This window comes from Aquila chrysaetos, chromosome 6 (genome assembly GCF_900496995.4).
Source record: "Aquila chrysaetos chrysaetos chromosome 6, bAquChr1.4, whole genome shotgun sequence".
NCBI classification, from domain to species: Eukaryota; Metazoa; Chordata; class Aves; order Accipitriformes; family Accipitridae; genus Aquila; species Aquila chrysaetos.
In genome coordinates, this window is record NC_044009.1 from 52717045 (window position 1) to 52738320 (window position 21276).

A 21276-nucleotide genomic window follows, 5' to 3' on the forward strand; every position below is an offset into this window, starting at 1 on the left:
ACAACCAGATCATTAGTATAAGTTCATTTCTGCTGGCAGCTGAGCACTAAACAGTCAAAGCAATAAAGATAAAGATAAGGTTCAGCTTTTATCAGCAGGTACATAGATGGCCTCGGCATCGCGGGGTGTCTCTCACTAATGCCAAGCAGAAATTAAGGACCCATTAAAAGCATCTGTCCGAGGCAGTACTGGCCCTGCAGTAGAAGCTCTGGCCACCACCCAGGTGGGCGTCTGTTCTGCTGCATCTGGTCATGGTGGATGTAACACTGGACAACTTCTCTTTTGGGGTATCTGTCCCTCTCTGCTGACAGTATGGTCTTGTTTTTTGAAACTGCTTGTGGCACGAAGAGAAAATTCACTTTGTTGCGAAGGAGTAATCTGAAATAGTCACGAGAACACCAGGAAATAAGCCTGTACAGGTAACTCATGCTCCTGTTTTATGTCCTCCTTGATGGAAGCTGTCCCCCAACTTGGTTATGTGCATTCATTCAGAGAAATTGGCTACTCTCTACCTTATCCCATAAACTCTAAAAATTTAGGCATTATTGTTGCAAGTAAGAATGCAATTAAAAAGAGTCATTTCCCAGTAATTTATGTGGTAGTGTGTGCAGGCTGGAAAAAAGCACTTTGAGTTTTGAAAACTGTATTTGGAGATTTCCAGAAGTGTACTGACTTACTGCTCTTGACTTGCCTTGTAGTACAGTACTAATCCTCGTGAATTTACAAAAGGAGCTGACCGGCCGTTCATTCAGACGGTGGGCGCGTGTGTGGGAGGAGAGCGCAGGAGCAGTGATTTGCCTGGGAGCCCACGGAGGACCAGTGGGTCGCAGAGCCTTTGGCTGATTTGTTGCAGTCGGTTTCTTACCAGGAATTCAGTTTTGGGAGGAAGCTCTGAATCCAGCACATGGGTTACCTGCTTTGCCAAGCACAGCATGGTGACGTGTCTTATACCTATAAGCAAACGCTGAAGAACTAAGCAACTGCGCCACGAAAGTGTGCCATTGCTCTTATCTTTACTTTGTGTGATGCAGAATTTCACCCCTTAGCTGGGGGCTCCAGAGCTGTGTGAAAGCAGAAGCACGTGAAAATGATTTCTTTGTTTCTTATATCCTTTATTGCAGATATGAAGAAGAGATTTTGGGGATTCAAAGTTAATACTTCAAATATTTCAAAATATTTTAACAAGTAGGGGGAGTTTGACATGAGCTTGGTGAGTTTCAAAGAAGATTCAGCAATGATATAATGAAAAATGGCAGTGGAAATGGAACAAAATTAATGATCGAAAACCATCCAAAAAAGCCTGATCTGATCTGAACTGTAATTTCCACTACAGATCTTTGATTTTTGTTGGAAAAAGTGGAGAAAATACAAAGGGGCCTCTAGTATAGTCTTCTGAAAAATAGTCCCCTCTATGCTGTGTTGTTTGCTTTTAATAATACTGTGCTGTATTATTGTGGTGTTCGTCAAACATAAAAGGAACTTCGAGCGTTTAGTAAATGACTGCTGAAGTAACTTCTAAAATATTAAAATGAAGTTTGGAGTTGAAAATCCCCAAGGAAGAGTTGATATTCAAGGCTATACCTGAAGCTTTATGAACAGCGATAGCTGAAGGTGTGAGTGAAGGGTGTTTGCTCCTACAAACTGCAAACATGTTTATGCTCTGTAATGAAACACCAGAGAACAATTTTCATAAGACATATTCACATTCATCATCTGCTGGATATAGAAATTGGTTAGCTTTGGAGTATTTTGATACAACAAAATTTAGTAAGACAATGTAGGTGCAGTTCTGGCACAGTTCGACTTTCCTCTAAGTGAAATAAATTCCTGTTCAATTATTTTCTATTTACCTTTCATTTGCATACATTTCAGTTCAAAATATGAACTGCTGCAATTTAAGTAAATTTATTAAAGTAGAGTTTAAAGCTGTGTGCATTGAAATGCTGCAGCAGTATCTATTACAGGATAATGCATTATCTCTCTGGGTTGAGAGCAATAGTTCTCCATAGAGCCGTCAGACACAGACTCTTCTGCAGCTCCTGCAGAGCTGAGAGTTGCATGTGGCAAAGCGGAGACACAACAGATCAAGCTTAAATTAATGCTGTTCTGGCAGGGAATTCAAACACTCGGACAGTCTTTTGTTCTGTTCATAATACTGTACCATATATTTCATTTTCGCACTTCCAATTTCCCCAAGTAACTTACAGATTTTATTTAAACTAGATGAGGAGAAGACTATTTCAGGCAATAAGATTCTCGTAGTACAAGAGTTATCACTTACTCTAGAAATAAATTTTTGCTTACTGGGGGTAGTTAACTTACACTCCAACGTGTGATTTTTTTCGAAAGCTAACCCAAAACCTGAAAAGGAGCGGTGGCGATCTGCACATGGCACAGTTAACAGTTTTGAAGAGAAAGTTTGTGATATGGAAGCAGTCTCTAAATGTAGTTTTCCGTGAAAGTTCTGGCCAAAGGCCTGGCTTTGGAGAGGTCTGTAGGATGTTTTAGCAGCTCTGATGGCTGGAGTTACGCCAGTGCTGCATTTGGCTTCCCCTGAGGTACTTGGTGTTTCAAAACTGCTTTAGCAAAGAGAGGTGGGGGTTTTGGTTGCCATTCTTTGTAGAGGGAAACCAGAAATGGTCTTCTATTACTGCTGAACATTGAATAAGCTGTTGTTTTGCCGGAATTATTTTAAGTTAAGTGCACCTTTCCTTATGTTTTTAAATCCTGTTCAAGATTAGAGCAAGATGGAAATACTTGGAGTATTTCTGTGGATACCAGATCTATCCCACCGGAATAATGCGATGTACAAGTGCGCTCTTGAAAGCCAGGTACAGCAGAGCACAAATAACATTTGTTATGTGCTATTAGCATAGAATAAAGCATCATAATGTGCCTTGGCATGTAATCAATATGCACTGATATTATCTGGCATCTTGTGAGGTATCTGAATGCGATGGTGGCATGTTTCAGGTCTAGAAGGAGATAAAGAAACATGACTGTCTTCCAGCTTCGCTAAGCAGCGATGAATTCATCTCCGCAACGGTGAGTAATACCTCAGCATCGAGACCGCACGTGCTGACTTGCTCCCAGGGGGTACTGGCATGGGGGATGACGAGAAATGGCAGATTTCAGGCTGTCTGCATTTCATAATAACAATTCAGGTATGGCTGAGTTTCAGCTCTTGCACCACAAAGCTATGGGAGAAATGCTGTGAGTGAACACAGGGGTAGATGCCCAAGATGCCAGCGTTGGTGATTGGTGCTGATGGGAACATCTCAGGGTGTTACTGGGCATTTCTTGAGGGCATCCAGCAGCTCAGGAATGATCAGACTGCTGAAGAAATGCTTCCCGAGGCAGGAAGGTACGTGGCTGCGTGGAGGCAGCACGCTGCAAGGTCCTGGGGATGGCTGCTTCTTCAGCCTTGAGGTGTGGTCCTTCATATGGCAAAACTGGTGTTGCTGCAGGATACTGCGGGGCCTTTTGAGAGGTGCTTTTCTTGAATTGGCAATCTAGGTTTTTTAAGTGCTTTGTTGCAGTGGGAGCAATAAGCTACAGAAAATGTACGTTTACGAAGCAGCTAAGCCACACCAGCCATCTCAGCTGCGAGATTTAAACACCAAAATAAGCGAGAAGTAGTCTATCATGGTAAGCAGTTTCAGAATGTTTTTAATCTGTTTTCATTGGGAAGGTGCTGTGAGGGGGAAGAAGGATGAAGGATGGTGACAGGCAATTACCAATGGTGCGGCAGGGTCTACCCTTGTCCAGTCTCTGTCTGTTGAAACTGTCGATCCTTTCAGGTCATCCCTCCGCTTCCTTTTCTGAGAAGACTTCTGCGGCGCTAATCAATACACAATCATGAACTTCTGGAAGGCCTTTGACAGTTTTGTATAGCTGAGCTGGAGCGCTTTGTTGTGGGGACAGCTTTCACAATGAAATCCCCGAACTCGGAGGCATCGAGGCATAGTTAAGGTTGTCCAACATCTACTGCTCCCTCACTCCAGCCGAGGTTGCCTTCGATTCCTGCTGTTGGCACAGGCGCTCCTGCAGCACCCTGCCTTCAGCTGCTGCCCTCCCCAGCCTCAGCCTCCGGCAACCGAGGGCCCCACGTTAAAAATATTAGCGTTGAAGTTGTCCTGTAAATACTTGAGTTTCCCTCAGCTCATTTGAGAACTGGTAAACGTTTCCCTAAGAGTTGGCATGTGAGGTATTATTCCAAATAAGAACACGTTTACATACATAGAGTCGGTTTAGTATGTGTGGTAAGCTGTTTAAAGGTGAACCCGTCCATTTTGTGTACAATATTCTTGATCGTTCTTCAAAAATAACACGTGGGGACGTGATGGTAAATTAAGACAGTAAAACAAATGCAAGGTATAAAGTTCACTGGAAGGTAACCACACCTGTAAAAAGATGAAGTTATTGATTTAATTCACTTTATAACTTCAGATGTTTTGACAGTTTGCTTAACTGCAGCGTTGCCATTTTTAACAGGAGCTTTTGCAGAAGATCTGGCTGCATAATGATAAATACATCACTTCTGCTTGCGCCACTCTTTGGTATGGGTTTTTATGTGCATTACTGTGAAATTAGGAGTGAGTTTTTCTCGTGTCTTCGTACTGCTTTCAATTTTTGAGCAATGACCCTGTACCGTGTCTAACCAATAACGGTGGAGGCAGGGTGTAGATGTGAGGGATAGGGGCTGCCTTGGCCCGACGGATGGTTTGCGGTTGCATTAGGTGACGTTAGTCATCAGTGCTCAGGAAATGTGATGCAGTAGGATCACCGCTGTGGTGAACTGCAAATAGGAAGAGGTAGGTGCATGCCCTGCTCCCCAGCAGTACTGTCTTTGGGGCTGACGGAAAACTTCTGCGGTACCCAGCAGCTTTCCCGAATCACCTCCCGGCGTACCATTCAGCTCACAGCTGAGAGTTAATGAGGTAGCAGGTAATATTCAAGATTGTCATATTAGCTGGAAAGAAATACAGCAGCAGGTTGTGATATGACATAGCAGGTTTTTAAACGGGACTAATTATAAAATGCAGGAATTCAATGGGGAGAGAGACAGGAAGGAACTAAGAAGCAAAACAGAAACAAGCACAAAAAGAGAAATTACATGTCAGTAAGACAAAGAAGAAGTGAGGAGCTTGCTTACATTTCTTTCAGATGTTATCTACTTACTGCATATATTAATGCCTTTGCACAGTCATAGATACTTTATAATGCTGGAAATCATGATTCCAGTGGAACGTAGTGTTGCATCAGTATATTCAAGAACATTGTTCATCATAAATAGTAAATACCTTTCTGTGAGGAGAGAGACCTTACTATGCTACAGAGATAAGTTAAGGTTTCATATGGGCATATATGTAGGTTTTTATGTATGTATAGGTAAATAAAACTATGTACATACATGCTTATATAAATACATATAAACCTATATATGTTAGATACCTGAATAAATATACTGCCACTGTTGCACATGTAATATTAATCAGAACATAAATATGAATTAAAAGCAGAGACGGAGCTGTTCCATGTTTCCCTCATCCTAACTTGGCTGTGAACCTCCTCTACAACACACCTGCCTTGCCTCGCTGCGTGGGGAGCAAAGCCCCAAAGTCACATCGTTCTGCCTTGCAGGCGCAGAGGCTGCGTGCCTTTGCACGCACGCCAGTGACTGCTCCACGGCAAAAGTACCAGTCCTGCAACAGACTGGTTCCAGTGCCCTGTTGGCACTGGGGTGTACAGTAAACCTGGTCACACAGAGGAACCATACCAGTGATCTGTGTTACCAGCCTTTTCTTTATGGGTGTTAATCTTTTGTATTTTCACTAAAGCAAAGCAATAAAAGGTAATGACTAAACAATCATGAAAATCCCTTAAGTCATATAAACCACAAATATTTAACACAGTTCTATATGTTCCCAAATGCATAATATAAAAAATACTACATTATAAATTTTATATAATAGTTATAGTCTCTTTTTTTTTCCCTCTAAATACTTTGTTTTCATGCATGATCTTTTGCCTTGCGTTCCTTCCCTGAGAGCTTCAGCACAGTTCTGGAAGGGATAAAATCACAGTGCAACCCTTCACGCTCACATAATTTGCACACAGCCAATGAGAAGGATGGTAAATAGGTAGAGTGTCACTCCGTTTCCATGTTATTGATCTTGGAAAATGTGTTTTTCTCACATTTAAACAGCTGTATTTACTTCATGTGTATTCATAAAGTAACATCTGATGACTGCATGAGAAAAACCAATGTTTCTGGGAAAGTATTTCCAGTGTCAGTGTACGTTGAACAATCAGTATGCATTGTAAATAGTGCAGGGGTGGCAGAGAGGGAGTCCTTGTGCTTGATAGCGTGTGAGTAGCAGATGACTTATTTATCACTTCTTCAGCGCGTGGTATATTTTTGAATTAGAAAAAATGCAGCGTGAGTCACCGTCATCATTTCAGTAAAGGGACGTGAAAGGTTTTTATCTTTGGTGCGCTTATAAACACTTTCAAGTGAGCAGGGTGTTAGGCGGGTGTCTGTTTGGGGCTGAAACACCATTAGAGGTGTGCTGCAAGGGCAGAATGAAAATCGGCGATGACTGAGCCTTCCCTGGGAAGGACACGGGGCGCTAATCCCAAGAGCCCAAATCCCTAAGATGCTACCCCTCTCGTAGGATGCGCTCCACCAAGATACCCGGTCCAGAAGATGGTCCCTGGGTAGGTACTCTTGGGCATAGTGGGGTTGCAGGGATTCAAGAGCTGATCTACAGCGGGAAGCTGTGAATTTGTTGCTGCCGTCGTTGAGGGAAAGGAGGGGAGCGTGAGCGGCCGTTGGCTCGCAACAGCTCACTGTGGCTGGACAGGGGAGGTTTCGGTACGCCGGGTCTCTCCCGACTGTGCCCTTTTCTGCTGGTCTTGCACCATCTCTAGCACCTCCCTGGCCATCTGTGCGCTGCATTCGTTCACTGACCGTGCAGAAAAACTGGCCAAGGGGTGGGCTTGGGGGCATCTTAGTGAGGTGAATCAGCCCGCGAAGAGATGTAATGAGCATCGGGATCAGAGCGTGGCGATACACAGCCAGGAGCGAGGCGGGGAGCAGGGTACAAATTAGTCACGTTTGTACGGACTGTGATTGTTTTCCATTGCGCATCTTGTAAATGGCAATGGGAATTACTTCAAGAGCAAGAATAGTGATTGTACACCCACTGTATGGTTGCATTATTACTGATCTTTGTTGTTTAACTTTTAAAGTGAATCAAATACTCATGAAAATTGCTTTCAGTGAGTTTAGTGAAAACTAATCAATGTCTCACTTTCTCCAGAGAGCAAAGGCATGTTGCTAAAAGCATAACCTTCCATCCAGAACAGTCTTAGCCTCACGCCAGTCAGTATTTCAGTCTCTGTATCTCCTGCTTGCCTCCTTACTTCACCTCTGTCATCTTTAACTACTGAGCTGGACATCGCAGGTTCCCCGTGGAGCGGTGCTGTTGCTGTTTGCTAGGGCTGGAGCACCTCTCCTATGAAGACAGGCTGACAGAGTTGGGGTTGTTCAGCCTGGAGAAGAGAAGGCTCCGGGCAGACCCTATAGCAGCCTTCCAGTACCTAAAGGGGGGCTACAGGAAAGATGGAGAGGGACTTTTTACAAGGGCAGGTAGTGAGAGGACAAGGAGTAATGGTTTTAAATTAAAAGAGGGTAGATTCAGACTAGATATAAGGAAGAAATTTTTTATGATGAGTGTGGTGAGGCACTAAGGGAACAGGTTGCCCAGCGAGGCTGTGGATGCCCCCTCCCTGGAAGTGTTCAAGGCCAGGTTGGATGGGGCTTTGAGCAACCTGGTCTAGTGGAAGGTGTCCCTGCCCGTGGCAGGGGGGTTGGAACTAGAGGACCTTTAAGGTCCCTTCCAACCCAAACCATTCTAGGCTTCTAGGATTCTATGAAATGCTGAAATAGGACCCGGGACAACAGCATGTGTGTAAATGGAGCAGTGTGCCTCATCGGTGGGAAATAAAGTGAGAGCTCTCTGGTGTTAGGTGTTTAACAGTTGTGTCAACAAGCTAAGGATGTTTTTTGTTTAATTCAAGCGATGAATGTTTTCACCATGGGAGTGATGGTTCTGGACTCAAGTCATCTCAATGACCAGTCAGCTGTGTTACACACTCATCAGTTAACAAACTCTAATGATTTCTTGTCTGTGCACAGTTTGCCAACTCCAGAGCAGTTGCTTTTTAAAAATTTGGTCCTTAATAGAATAGAATAGACTATTTCAGTTGGAAGGGACCTGCAACGATCATCTAGTCCAACTGCCTGACCTCTTCAGGGCTGACCAAAAGCTAAAGTGTGTTATTAAGGGCATTGTCCAAATGCCCCTTAAACACTGACAGGCTTGGGTCTTCGACCACCTCTCCAGGAAGCCTGTTCCAGTGTTTGACCACCCTCTCGGTACAGAAATGGTTCCTACTGCCCAGCCTAAGCTTCCCCTGATGCAGCTTTGAACCGTTTCCAGGTGTCCTGTCCCTGGATCCCAGGGAGAAGAGCTCAGCACCTCCCTCTCCACGTCCCCTCCTTGGGAAGCTGCAGGGAGCGATGCGGTCGCCCCTCAGCCTCCTTCTTCTCAAACTAGACAAGCCCAAAGTCCTCAGCCACTCCTCAGAGGACATGCCTTCCAGCCCTGTCACCAGCTTGGTTGCCCTCCTCTTGACACATTCAAGGACCTTCACATCCTTCTTAAATGGTGGGGCCAGAACCGCTCACAGCACTCGAGGTGAGGCTGCACCAACGCTAAATACAGCGGGATCATCCCCTCTTTTGACCGGCTGATCATGCTGTGTTTGATGCACCCTAGGATGCTGTTCATGGACTTTTATGACCAGATTTATGATAATTTAGATTGGTCTGTCAGCTGCAAAACATAGGACACACGACCTCTTCATGAGTGTCCTCAGCTCGTCTAGCCCTTAGGTTCTCTGGGTACCCTAAGATACCTTGGAGAATAATAACAACGACAGTTAAAGTACTGAAGATCCTGGCAAATAGTATGTGATGATAAACATTCTGTTCCTTAATATTCCGTTTGCTCTACAAAATTGGTGTTAAACTGCAGACAAGGGAATACCCTTTCTTTCTTGTCTCATTTCACTACTGACGTGCATTTCTGAATATTTTTAAACATAATGTTATGTAGTAGTTCTTTTCCAATTTTCAAGATTGCATCTGTTTTAAATGTAATTAAAATAACTGTTGTGAAATATGGGACAAGCAGAATTTATTCCAGCTTTGTATGCGGCTTGAAGTATGATGTTAAGCTCTGGAAAACAACCCTGAATATAAACAGCACTGAGCTTTGTACTACAGCCTTTCTGTTTTTCAGTCTTTGATATCTGACTTTCATACACCAGGGCTGACACGAGATGCCTTCCAAGGGCAATTACATGTGCGAGGAAAACTTTTACTGTGCTGTGCCTTGGAAACAAATAAATTCAAAATGTCCTTTTTTGGACACGCTGTCCTGCTGGGCTCACACTCCTTTAGACACCCCTGGATAAACAGAGGGTGTCGTTGTGGATGATAATTAGTGAAGGACTTTCATTTGTTTGTCTGAGCTCTGAGTCTAAATTGTAATTGATGGATAGTTGTATCATTAATTAGATTGCTGAAATTGTGAAGGTGAGATGGCTACCAGCAAACTTCAGTGGTCATCATCAAAATGTTGTCAAGACTGGTGTGTGTCTATGTATGTGTGTGTGTATGTATATATATAAAAGCACTGGACTTTCTATTGTCAGATCTAGTGACCAATGACCTACATATATATATAGGTCATTGTGTGCATATATATATATACACTCACATACACACATACCGTGAACCTTTTACCTGTACCATAGAAATCAGTGATATTCTGTATTCTTCTGTATTCTCTCCTCACTTTGTACTTTGAAAGCTGTGGTCACAGTGTTGTTTTATCTATTTTTTTAAAATGTCAGTGAGGCAGAAGAAAAGGTTAAAGAGAGTTTTGTTATGGTAGATGATGTTCAAGAAAGAAACTGTATGGACAAGCTGACTTTTCTTCAGGGACCTTATTCATTTGTTCTCTTGGCCCTTGATACAGAAGTTTCTGTAAGGAGGAGGCTACTCCTGAACAAGTACTGCATTGGAACTGATTGATATTTCAAATAACACAGACAAAAGTGATATGCTGAGCCTGTGTCACAGTCAGAGAATATAGGGTATGTAGGTGCTAATGAATAACTCCGTAATATAGAATTTTTTAGGGAAGCTTCAAATTTGTGGTATTACAAAGAAGAAGCGCTAAAAAGCTATGCATAATTTCTTCTCACTTTACATGCAGTTTAATTCAGTAGTGTGTGTGTGTGTGCCGCTGCCGAAGAAAGTACACACACGCTCTTCTGGAAGAGCTTTCTTGAGCAGGGTCGCAGTGGGAACAGTAGAGCCAGAAAATCATACAATAGTAAAACAGCAAAAAAAGAGTGGAAATTATTTTAAGTCGTAAAGGTTAAAAACACTTATTAGGTGTGCTTAAGTGGCGTGACTTGACCTGTGTTGACAGGTTGATGTAGACATGTTGTATTTTTGAAACGTGTCCAAGATCTGGAACAAATATGCAGAATTTTGGGTTGTCTTTTGTAATAAGCAAACAGCTTCAATTTGCTTCTACAAAATCAGCAACATTTGCTATCTGTTTCTCAATTTCTACATTTTCCAAAAATAGCTGAAATTATTGACCTCTCATTCTTCCATTGAATGGGCATATGGAGTGTAATTTTTTTCTTCTTTTTGAGAAACGACCAAAGATGGGAAAGTCTCGGAGGCCTGTGTACTTTAAACCATAGAATTTGGGATTTGTCACAATAAAAGACTTATGTGACCTGACTGTAACTGCTCGATACACTTTATATTAATTGCCCTGCGTCCTGCGTGCAGCTAAGGGTTTTCTGTTGGCGCTGTCAGGACACGTTGAGGCCGAGGCGGCTGGATGCTGATTTCTCGGCATGCCAAGCAGGACTGAGGAGAGCTGGAGTGCGAGGGAGCTGTGAATGCAGCAGTACGCGTTCCTCTGGATACTCTGCCATCTTTTCTTAGCAGGAAAAGAGGATTTGAAAGTCCCTCTGCCTTTGGGCTTCTGGGAGCTTGAAGAGATCAGTAACCAGTTTGAAATGTATCCTGCTCGACAGGCTTGAAACCCCTTTTCCAGGCTGTCCCATTGCTAGAGCTCTTTAAGATTTTCTTAAGGATTAACCCCTCTTTCCTTCTGTTTTTTGGTTTGGTTTTTTTTTTCTGTGTTTTTTGGCAGTTGCAAGACAAAAGTCTACCCCGACGAACTCCCCAACACAAGCGTAGTTATTGTGTTTCACAACGAAGCCTGGAGTACTCTGCTTCGGACCGTGTACAGCGTTATAAATCGCTCGCCGCACCGCCTGCTTTCGGAAATCATCCTGGTGGACGATGCCAGTGAGAGAGGTAGGTTTTGGGAGAGAGGAGCCCCGTTCCACGTGTTGTTTTAGCGTCATCTTTGAGGACCCAGCGGAAGGGGTTGTGAAGAGCGGCTCCCTTTTGTCGGTGCTGAGCCGGACCCGCATCTCTCACCGAGCGTCTCCCACCGCTGCTGGGGCCAGCAGCAAATGGACTCTGGCAGGTGTGGGCAGAGCCAAAGTATCCTTGCAGGTCGTAACAGAGGCGAAGGTTGGTTATCAGGTTGTAAGTCGTACGTACGGTGCTCCCATCCTGAATTTCACGAGTGCTTTTTTTGCACTGTGGCTTATCATTTCATATTACTGTACAAGACTGTCCTTTTTCACATCTCTCTCTTGCTGTCTCTCACCCCCGTCCTGTTCTGTGTCTCAGACTTTCCTGAATATCCACACTGAGCCAATTTCCTTGTATTTCTCGTATTTGTGGTTCATTTCTTTTGGTCTTGGCTTTTTTCTTCCTTTTTTTTTTTTTTTTTAAAACCTAGGGTTTAGGAAGAAAACTGTCTGTATGCGGAACTGATATTACCTGGAAAAGGAATCAAATTACATTCTATAAATGGAATCAATGGAATGATAAATTTTCCTGCAGTAGCCAAATGTATATAATGGCAAATACAACATATAGCTGCAACTGTTCAAGGGACAGAGGATGCAAGCTAAGCCATCCTTTATCTCTGCCCCATGTAGCATTAATTTAACTCTAATTACTCTCTTGGATTTCTCTGCTTCAGAAAATGAGTAGGCTTACTGTTTCTCTGTGCCAGAAGGTAGAGGAAGACTTTAGCCCAAGTAACTACAATTTTTCCTAAAGGCAAAGTTTTGGATTCCTAAAGGGCTCAAACGGTGAAATTCATCAAAAATAGCTGGATTTGTATTTAACCATAGACAAATTAGCAAAAGTGTAATCATTTTGCACTCAACTATTGCTTGCTGGTTTATTTCAAGAAAACTGATCATGACTTATTTAAAATTTCTGTGATGTTTTCATGAGATGCTCTGGCAGATGCGTGCGTATTTTTCCATGCGGCTGCACTGAACAGAGTGCCAGTGTGAATGTCCATAGCTCAGCTCTCAGTCTTCAGAAAAACACTAAATATGTCAAAATGCGTTTCCCGTGTTACGGCAGCGATCGTGCATGGCAGTCCTTGGAGGGCCGAGCATGATGCATAAGCTCTGCGGTTATATTTGGAGTCCTTGGTAGTTGCTGAACCTAGCTAAAAATAATGTTTTTCTTCTGGGTTTTTTTTTTTGTTGTGGTTTGTTTTTTTTTTTCCCCAATTATCTTTGGCAGAGTTTCTGAAGGCCTCGTTAGAGAATTATGTGAAAAATCTGGAAGTCTCCATAAAAATCATTCGGATGGAGCAGAGGTCAGGACTGATCCGCGCGCGGCTCCGTGGGGCAGCAGCCTCTAAAGGGCAGGTGATAACGTTCCTGGACGCACACTGCGAGTGCACCCTGGGCTGGCTCGAGCCGCTGCTGGCCAGGATAAAGGAGGACAGGTAAGGGTGGCTCTCCTGTCCCCGGGGGCACGGACCTGCCTCCAGCCTCCAAGCCATTCCTTGGTTTCACTGTGCTGCTAAAAAATAGAAATGAAAACAATTCATTGGTCTGAAAATGAAGATTTGTGGGGTTTTGTTTTTTTTTTTTTAATTTATCAGGAGGATATTCTCTAATATTTGTATCAAAATCTAATTTCTAAATAAATATACAATAAGCTTTTGATTCTTACAGCAGGATTTCTGTTGCTGACAGTAAGAATAATAATGCCAGCAACTTGTGCCATTTACTTTCACAAGGTCTGGGTGTCCCCCACCCTGATGGCCATCTTTCTCCCTTTTTTTTTACCAGGCACAACTTCTTGTCTGTGTGACCTCCAATATGCTCTGAAATTTGCACTCTTTTTCCTCTTTTCTTTTTTTCCTTTTTTCTTTTTTTTTTTCTTTTGCGTTAGGTGATGCAATCAATTTTCCCTTTTTTTTTTTTTTTTGCGCCTAAGTGCATAAAGGCCCTGCGAGTGAGACCCAAAAACCACGCTGTCCTCCCTGGAAGGGTTGCAGCAGCCGAGGTCCTTGCTCTGCTCGATGGAGGAGCAGCCGCACATGCGTGGGCAGCAGCAGCCTGCCTAAGCGCACGCATGGGAGATGGGATTTGTTCTCCTTTATGAAACGCCTTGCAGGTGCTCCACGAGACACGCATGCACACGTGATAAAACCAGCACTGCCCGAGCCCCGCAGCCACAAGCAAAAATAGTCTCCGTTGCATTTGTCCTGACAGTCTCGGAAAGGTGTACAGGAAAACCCTGTGTCGTGTAAGGAACAAGGAGGAGAATTTATCGATACGGTGTAGTTTGTGCTGCTGGGGTGAAGCGTGCGGCAGTCGCTCCTGCCGTTCGGAGAGGATTTGGCAGCGGAGCGGGAGCCCCGGGCAGGGTTGGGTGTTGGCAGCTTTCAGCTCTTGGGAGCTCAGCGAGGAGTCAAGTGTGTCCAAAAAACTGCGGACAGCAGAAAAGGGGAATTTTGCACGGCCTCGTTCCTGGAAGAGAAAACCTGCACGGAGCGGTGGTAAATGCAGAGGAGCCTCAAAATAAGTGCAATATTCAGCATGCTAACATGAAAAAATATTTTGTTTAAAAAAAGCCAATTTTTTTCTTACAGGAAAACTGTTGTCTGCCCAATCATTGATGTGATCAGCGATGACACATTTGAATACATGGCTGGATCTGATATGACTTATGGAGGGTTTAACTGGAAACTTAACTTTCGCTGGTATCCAGTTCCCCAGAGAGAGATGGACAGGAGGAAAGGAGACAGGACCTTGCCTGTAAGGTAAGAGCAAATCAAGAGTACTACGCTAATTGACTCTACTGTGTACTTGTTTATGTAGATAATAACGCTTAATAACTAAGATTTCGCTGCAGTATCAGAGAACACATGTCAGATACTTTTGGCACCACTGTTCAGGGTAGAGAAGACCAAAATCTGACCTGTCCTTAATGCTGCAGTGTAGTTATCAGAGCTGAGAAAACTCATTTGTATCTTCTTTTCAACATTCAGTAATTCAAAATATACCTGCTTTTTAAGTTTCCTCTGTTTGTTTTCTGCAAATAGCCTGTTGACCTTGTGTTTACAGATGTTACTGTTTTTTTCATATTTAAGGCAAATATTAGAACATATTTCTGAAATACACATTTTTGGACATATTGAACCAAGTATTCAGTTATGATGATTTGCACTTGAAATGCGTGCTTTTATTGCCTAGAAAATAAAATTGATGACTCTGCACACTGAGTCAAAAATGATCTAAGAGTCTGTCCTGAATTCCCGTGATCATTCCTGACCTCTTTCATTTAATTGCTCAAACCACGGACTGTAACAAAACCTCTAGAAAAATTTTAAATGAAGCTGAAACAGAACAAATTGAATAAATTACTTGCAATGGGTTATTTGCTCAGCTCTAATAGCTTCTGTGGTCTTCATGAAAAGTTAAAAAAAAAGGCAAAAAAAAAAAAAAGCTTTCACAAGTGGATGTAATGGTTTCAAACCTGTCTGAGAGACATGATGAAGTGGACAGAATTCCAGTCCTGCATACCCCCGATTGTGCGCAACAGGCAGATAAAGGGAGAGCCAACTCAGGGACAGCAGTCACAGCACAGCTTTGCGAAACACTTCCAGGTAAGGCAGGGGATGGGCAAAGAAAAGCCTTTCAGAATTACCTTTGCAGGAAGCGGCCAAAATCTGTCCTTTTTTGTCCTTCAAAGCCTGGAGTCAGGGAAGGGCTGGGTTTTTTAGATTTTATTCTCAGGAAATGATCTCAGGAAAAGCAAACAGAGTCCTCAGGAGTAGGAGCTGACCCTGGCATTAGCAGAAGGGGGGTGAAGCTATTTTTGAGTCAAGAGAACTGTTTTTTCTCATCATCTCAAATATTATCACTCAGCTGTGAAGTCTGCCAGCAGCTATTTCATTAAAGCTGAGGTGTGCCTTAAAATTGGTAGAGTTAATTATCCTAACGAGCTGCAGAGCCTCAGCTGGCTGCTGCTCCCACCGCGTCATTTGCTGGGCTGGGTTTATCCTGTCTCTCCCGTGCCGAATCAATTCACAGACATCGGGAGTTTTCAAAGAAACGCAAATCCCAGTTCTTAGTTCCTTATCTTGAAATGCAGTAGTACTTAAAAGTTAATCCAGAATCAGACATGTTAACTGACTCTTAAATTTATTAAAACAAAAAAATAGGTTTTTTTTCTTTTTTCTCCCCACCAGCTTTTAGCTGGTGATTGCCTGGGCTTTTTGGGATTCGCCTGGTAAGATAGGTGTTAGTGAGCAGAGCGTGGGTGAAGGAGTCAGAGGTTAATGCCAAGTGTCCCATAATTATCACTTACACAAGCGCTTTAGAGTGAAAAGGTGGCTCTTAGGGTGTGTAATTGTGCTGGCTTAAAACTAAAATGTCAGCTTTTAGACATATAGGTGCCCTTTCTGACCACATAGTGGAGGCATTTCAGTCTCTTTGGTGTCTGAAGAAGGTGCTGCCTGTTTCGTTTTCCCTTTTACCCAGTGGGAGGGGAACCAGCAAAGCAATGAGCCGTGGAACTGCCCAGTTAGAACGGCCTTCCTGTAAGAAACAGCATTTAATAAGTCATCAGCCGCTTTCAGTGCTAGCTGGTATTTCCAAATGCTTATCAAAAACAGTCCAAGAGACCGCAGCAGTAAATCAGGCCTGAGCTGTCAGAAACACAATCACAAATTCTGCATCCAAAGAGCAAAAGTATAATATTGCAGCTAAGTTAAGAATGGTTTTGGCAGCTGCTGCCGCCTGAATATTCAAAAAATGGGGGGATAAAAATAAACAAAAGCCTAACCCATACCAAAAACTTAGAAACAAATTGGTGAGTTCATTTTCTTATTCCATGTTGCTTTCCCCATTCTGTAGCATTTTTTCAGTCTCACGTAGATTGAATGTGTCTTTATTCATACTTTTTCTTTGTAATCTGTGGAATAGGTATAGAATACAAACATCATTGGATTACATGTTTGTGTGCATGTGTGTGTAATATAACCATTGCACTCAAATTCTGCTTTTTGTTACGTTAAAAATCCGTGGAATTGACAAAAGTTTTACTCAAAATATTTATCTTCCATAATAACATTGATAAATTCCTACCTTTGCTTTTTAGATTTAAAAGCATAATGCATACATTTTCAAACTATGAATTAGTTTATATACAACTTATTATTTATGTATAATTTGTATTATTGTATAAGTATTTTTATGGAAAAGATCAGGATAGCTTACTGATAAGAGCTTGCTAGTGGGTACTGACAAAGTTCAGCCATCACATATGCTGTGACCATTAACCCCAATGAAATTAAAGACAGAAGGTGCTGTACTCTCAGAAGAGGGTGCCTGATTCTTTCTGGTTTGTAGATGTGAAATGTTGCTTGCTTGTTTGCCTAGGGAGTGAAAAGAAATGTTAAATTCCTGAGTTGGGCATTTGAGTCAACTGAAATATCTGCCTTTGCTGGAATCTCTAGATTTAGTGGGAAAAGGTTAATTAATTCAGTGACTGGTATTAAAAACCCACAGCTAATTGTCATGCAGTACAGCTGTAAAAGAGTTTTCTTACCGACATCCGTTAGAAAAGTTAGATTGTTTGTCATAGTTTTGCAAACAGAACTGATGGGGGTTCAGAGGTGCCTCTCGCCCTAATTAGTGATGCCCTGCCCTGGACAGATCGGGTTCTGATCCGAGATCCGTACGTGGATGCTATTCCTGCTCTTCACACACTAATCCCTACCGTTTTTGCCCCTTATTTTCTTCTTCTGGTTCTTAAACCCCAGTCTGACGTCCCTTCTCTTCTTCTCATTTTCTTCATCCCTTACCTAGTTTTCTCTCAGGTCAGCTAACACTATGATAACATAACCTTTCCCAGAATAGTCTAAAATCGTAACTCTTCCCCAAAGAATCACAGGTTTTGCAAATGCAGCAAAAGCCTTTCCAGTTTGCCAGTGCTCCCAGTTTGAAGGTGGTAGATGAAGGTGGGCAGCACTAATGATGGGCAGCTGTCCTGGGCACCGGGCAGCACGTCGTGCCACCTCTGCCCTGACCCCCTCTCAGGGGGAAGAAGTCAGTGGTCATCAGATACTGGGATTTCCTGGGGTTTGGTTTTTTGGTGTTTTTTTTTTTTTTTTTTTTTTTTTTAAATGTACTTACAATTTTTTTACACGTACAATGACCAGAAGCAAAAGTAACATCAGGGAGCTTTCAGTTCAACAGGCGTCTTTGTTAGGACTGAAACTATAAAGTGAGGACAGGAAGGGGACATTTAGAAGAAATCCCTGAAGGAAAGATTGTTCCTGGAGACAGAGCTAGTCAAGTCAAATATTTCATTCTCTGAGGTTTGCTAGAATCAGTTGAAACATATTTTTTCAGGTGTATTTGCAGAAATCAAATATGAGCTGTGCCTTGAGTGCAAATGTTACCTGAGCCATGGAGGGGCTTCCAGGTGTTGCTTTAGGGGTACGTTCCTTACTGTGAAGGTACAGCAACCCCCAAGGACTCGTGTCAGTGGGTATATATCTATTTTCTTTTGTTTGAACAGCAAAGGCTATTCATTGCTGTTCTGATGCACCTCAGGATTTTACCTTATTTCCCTGTGAAGTAAATGCTGTAACTTCCACTGTCACTGGAGTAACCTCCGGCTTTGTAAACTTTATAAATGATCAGACCTTGTCAAAATATGTTATTCCAAGTACAAAGCCTGTTTCGGTTTCCAGAGGGCTCTCTGGGAGCAAAACCTGGATGGTTGCCCTGTGCAGAGGTGGAGCTTAAAGCCAAAGCTTCCTGCAGATGATCCGGTGGATGTGGGTAGATCTGGGATTTATGAAAACAGAGATTTCTAGGCAGTGTAGTTCTCAGGTGTGACCTGTTTCAGTGGTGAATGTTTATGGGCAGTGCCAGCTAAAGCCAACGGTCTTGCTAAACCTTTCATTTTTCTTTTTCCACTGAAAAATCCTTGCACAATATTTGTACTTTGCAGGACATCCTTTGTCTTTAAGTGAGCTCATTTCTCCTTCTGCAGTTTTGCCTGTGGCAATAGAAAACTCGTCTGTGCCAAGATCAGTTTACAAATATCTCGTCTTCTTACATCTACGGTATTAAAAACATGAAGTGTTTCTGTGCTGGGCAGTCTCTGCACAGCACATTTCGATGGCTATTTCTATACTTGCCCTTAATTTTTTTAAGCTGAAGACACTCCAGGCTAGTATTATAAATACTAAAAAATATTTTGTTCCAGAAAATCTCTTCTCAAGTATAAATTAGTTATTGAGAGGAAAAATACAAGGTCAAATATTAGGAGCATTTTTTATTTATCTTCTTCTTCTTATGGCTGATTAAACTTAGAGCTGACTACAATTAATGCTGCCTGGGTGATGGACAGCAGTATTGGAAACTGGTGTAAAAACCTTATTCCAAGCTATATAAATAGCAGTCTTGTTCATTAGCGATGTTACCGTTGTGACTGTTGAACCCCTTTGAGCGGATGCACAGGACGGGGAGCTTGAAGGACGCAGGGTGAGGTGACATTACATGGCTTTGGGATGCTCCCAGCCTGGGGGACCTGACCTGAGCATCCCCGGCCATGGCAGGAGCTGGAGTCCCCTCGGGAGCGGCTCCGTGCCAGTCCCTCCTCGTTTTCCCTGCCCGGCACGACGTGCTGGGCTGGGTTAGTGGGATCGGTGGGATGCAGCAAACCCGGGGTCGCTGTGGTACCTTTATGCTGTGCAGCTCCTCTTACGGGATGTCAAAGGTGCAGGTACAGGAATGGGAATCCTGCTTGCTGCTAATAATCGCAGAAATGAGGAGGAGACGTTACCTCCAAAATAAAATTAAAAGTGGGTTTGAATGATGATTAGAGTTAATCATAACATATTACTGTAGTTGTTAGTGTGACTCCAAGTAGGCAAAATATAGCTAATAGGTGCAAAGCTGAGCAAAAACTGTAGGCACCCTTACTCTTTCTAATATTACTGTTTCAGCTGTTTTTACAATGAGAGCTCTGCAGGTCTGTTTGTGTAACAAATTTACATAACAGAGCAGTCCTGCCTGCTGTGTTTCAATTATTTGAGAATCCATGGCATATATTGGTGCGTAGTTACCTACATTTTACAGCGTGAAACTCGGCACTTCCAGTTTCAGTTAGTGAGTTATTAGGGAAACTGTTTGTTTTTTGTAAACATTTGCTGATGACATTTCAGAAGAATCCAGATCTGTGTGTACGGTTCAGCTGCATCGTTCAAAAAATTGCTTAAGACTGAATCTTTGCAAAAATGGGAAATTTCATACCATTCAAGCAAAGACCGTCTTCCTCCAGGGGAAGAAATGGAGGAAGAAAAGGAGGAAGAAGAAGGAGAGGAGGCAGAGGATGAGGGTTTCTGGTGCAGACAGAGGAGTGGGGATGATTTTATTTGTCTGACAGCAGTGGCACTCCTCACTTCGGTAAGGTTAGCGGGGATGGGAGATCAGTGCAGGAGGGAGCTGGGCACAGGCTCATCACAATGTTTGCGAATCGCCGTGAGTCCTATGGGAACTTGGCCACGCGTCAGGTAGGTGAGTAAGCCAACTACTGACACGGCTCTTGGTATCAGTGTAAATAGTTTTGCGTAGACTTACAGAGTTCGTAGGTAATCAATAATAGAAGTTTCTTTAAAGTGAATTTTCTTGTATTGGTAATCATCTGGCACAAAACCAGTTCAATTAAAAAAGATTTCAGACTCAGCTTTATTTTGTGCTCCCCATACTAGATGGCATTTACCTTTCACGATAGCAGTCAGGTGGAGGGTCACACCGCCCGGCCGTTCCCATCCGCTCCGCTTGCTTGCGGTGTAGCACGGGGTCGCTCGGGGGGCCAGCAGTGTTGTTTGTGGCAGAAACCCAGCCAGGCTGAGGGCAGTAAAGCGGCTTTGAAACCTGGGAAGGTTTAGCCCTGTCCAAATGACAGGCAGTTAATTAACTGAGCTTTCCGTGCTGAGAGCACGGGGAGACGAACAGAAATGAAGTGTTGGTAAACTCAGGGTCCAGTGTTATTTCATTGCTAAACTGCTATTTTTTTTCTGGGAGTAATGATAGTCAGCTCTGGCAGAAGAGGAAATAATTGCACAGCAGGCGAATTACCTGGCTTTGCTGAGTTTGAGAGTGAGTGAGGACTCCTTACCGCCAGGGCTGTGTCCAGTGCCACCACTGGGAAAAGCACAGCACCATCCCAGTGGGTCTGGGTGTCTGCACTCCATGTGTGTGTGCGTGACACCCACACTAACCCGTATCGGAACACTGGGATGCTGTGTGCAAATAGGGGGGTGCTTTAGCGAATTCATGTTGCGCGTAGGACGTACGAAAGCTTCCGAAGGAAGATCTGAGAAGTGCCCAAGCGATTCAGGTTCTGCCAGGGGCGGGAGCGCCGGTGAAGCCCCTCTTCCAGCTTTTTCCTGCATTGCACGTGAACCGTTTTGTTCCCGTTGACTTGCATTTTGGAAAAATTATAGGAGCTTGCTTTATATCATCGGTGTTTGTGTAAGGCGGTCTCCGAACACAGGAGCTCTCGCAGAAACTGAGCTTTAGATGGGCAGAAGTGCTGGTGCTGGAAATGCTGCACTTGCACAGATTCAGTCGCCTCATCTGACCACTGAGTATCGGATATTCCTAGCAGTCTTTGCAAGCAGTTTACTAAATACCTGAATGAATGAGTTCATTTGTGTGGCCGAATCGTTTGCAGGCAGGCCGTAGTTACCGGCG

At 43.2% G+C, this 21276-nt stretch overlaps 1 protein-coding gene across 10 annotated transcripts in view; it reads left to right on the forward strand.

Annotated features, from left to right (window-relative positions):
- GALNT13 (polypeptide N-acetylgalactosaminyltransferase 13) overlaps positions 1 to 21276 on the forward strand; it is a 199104-nt gene that overhangs the window by 116515 nt on the left and 61313 nt on the right. For all 10 annotated transcript variants that reach the window (XR_003923877.1, XR_003923880.1, XR_003923881.1 and 7 more), the window contains 3 exons: positions 11316 to 11482; positions 12785 to 12992; positions 14148 to 14318. Coding sequence is in view for 2 of the 10 variants with exons in the window: in XM_030017557.1 (XP_029873417.1) it covers positions 11316 to 11482; positions 12785 to 12992; positions 14148 to 14318 (546 nt within the window). In the remaining 8 variants the exon portion in view is untranslated. The remainder of the gene's footprint in view (positions 1 to 11315; positions 11483 to 12784; positions 12993 to 14147; positions 14319 to 21276) is intronic.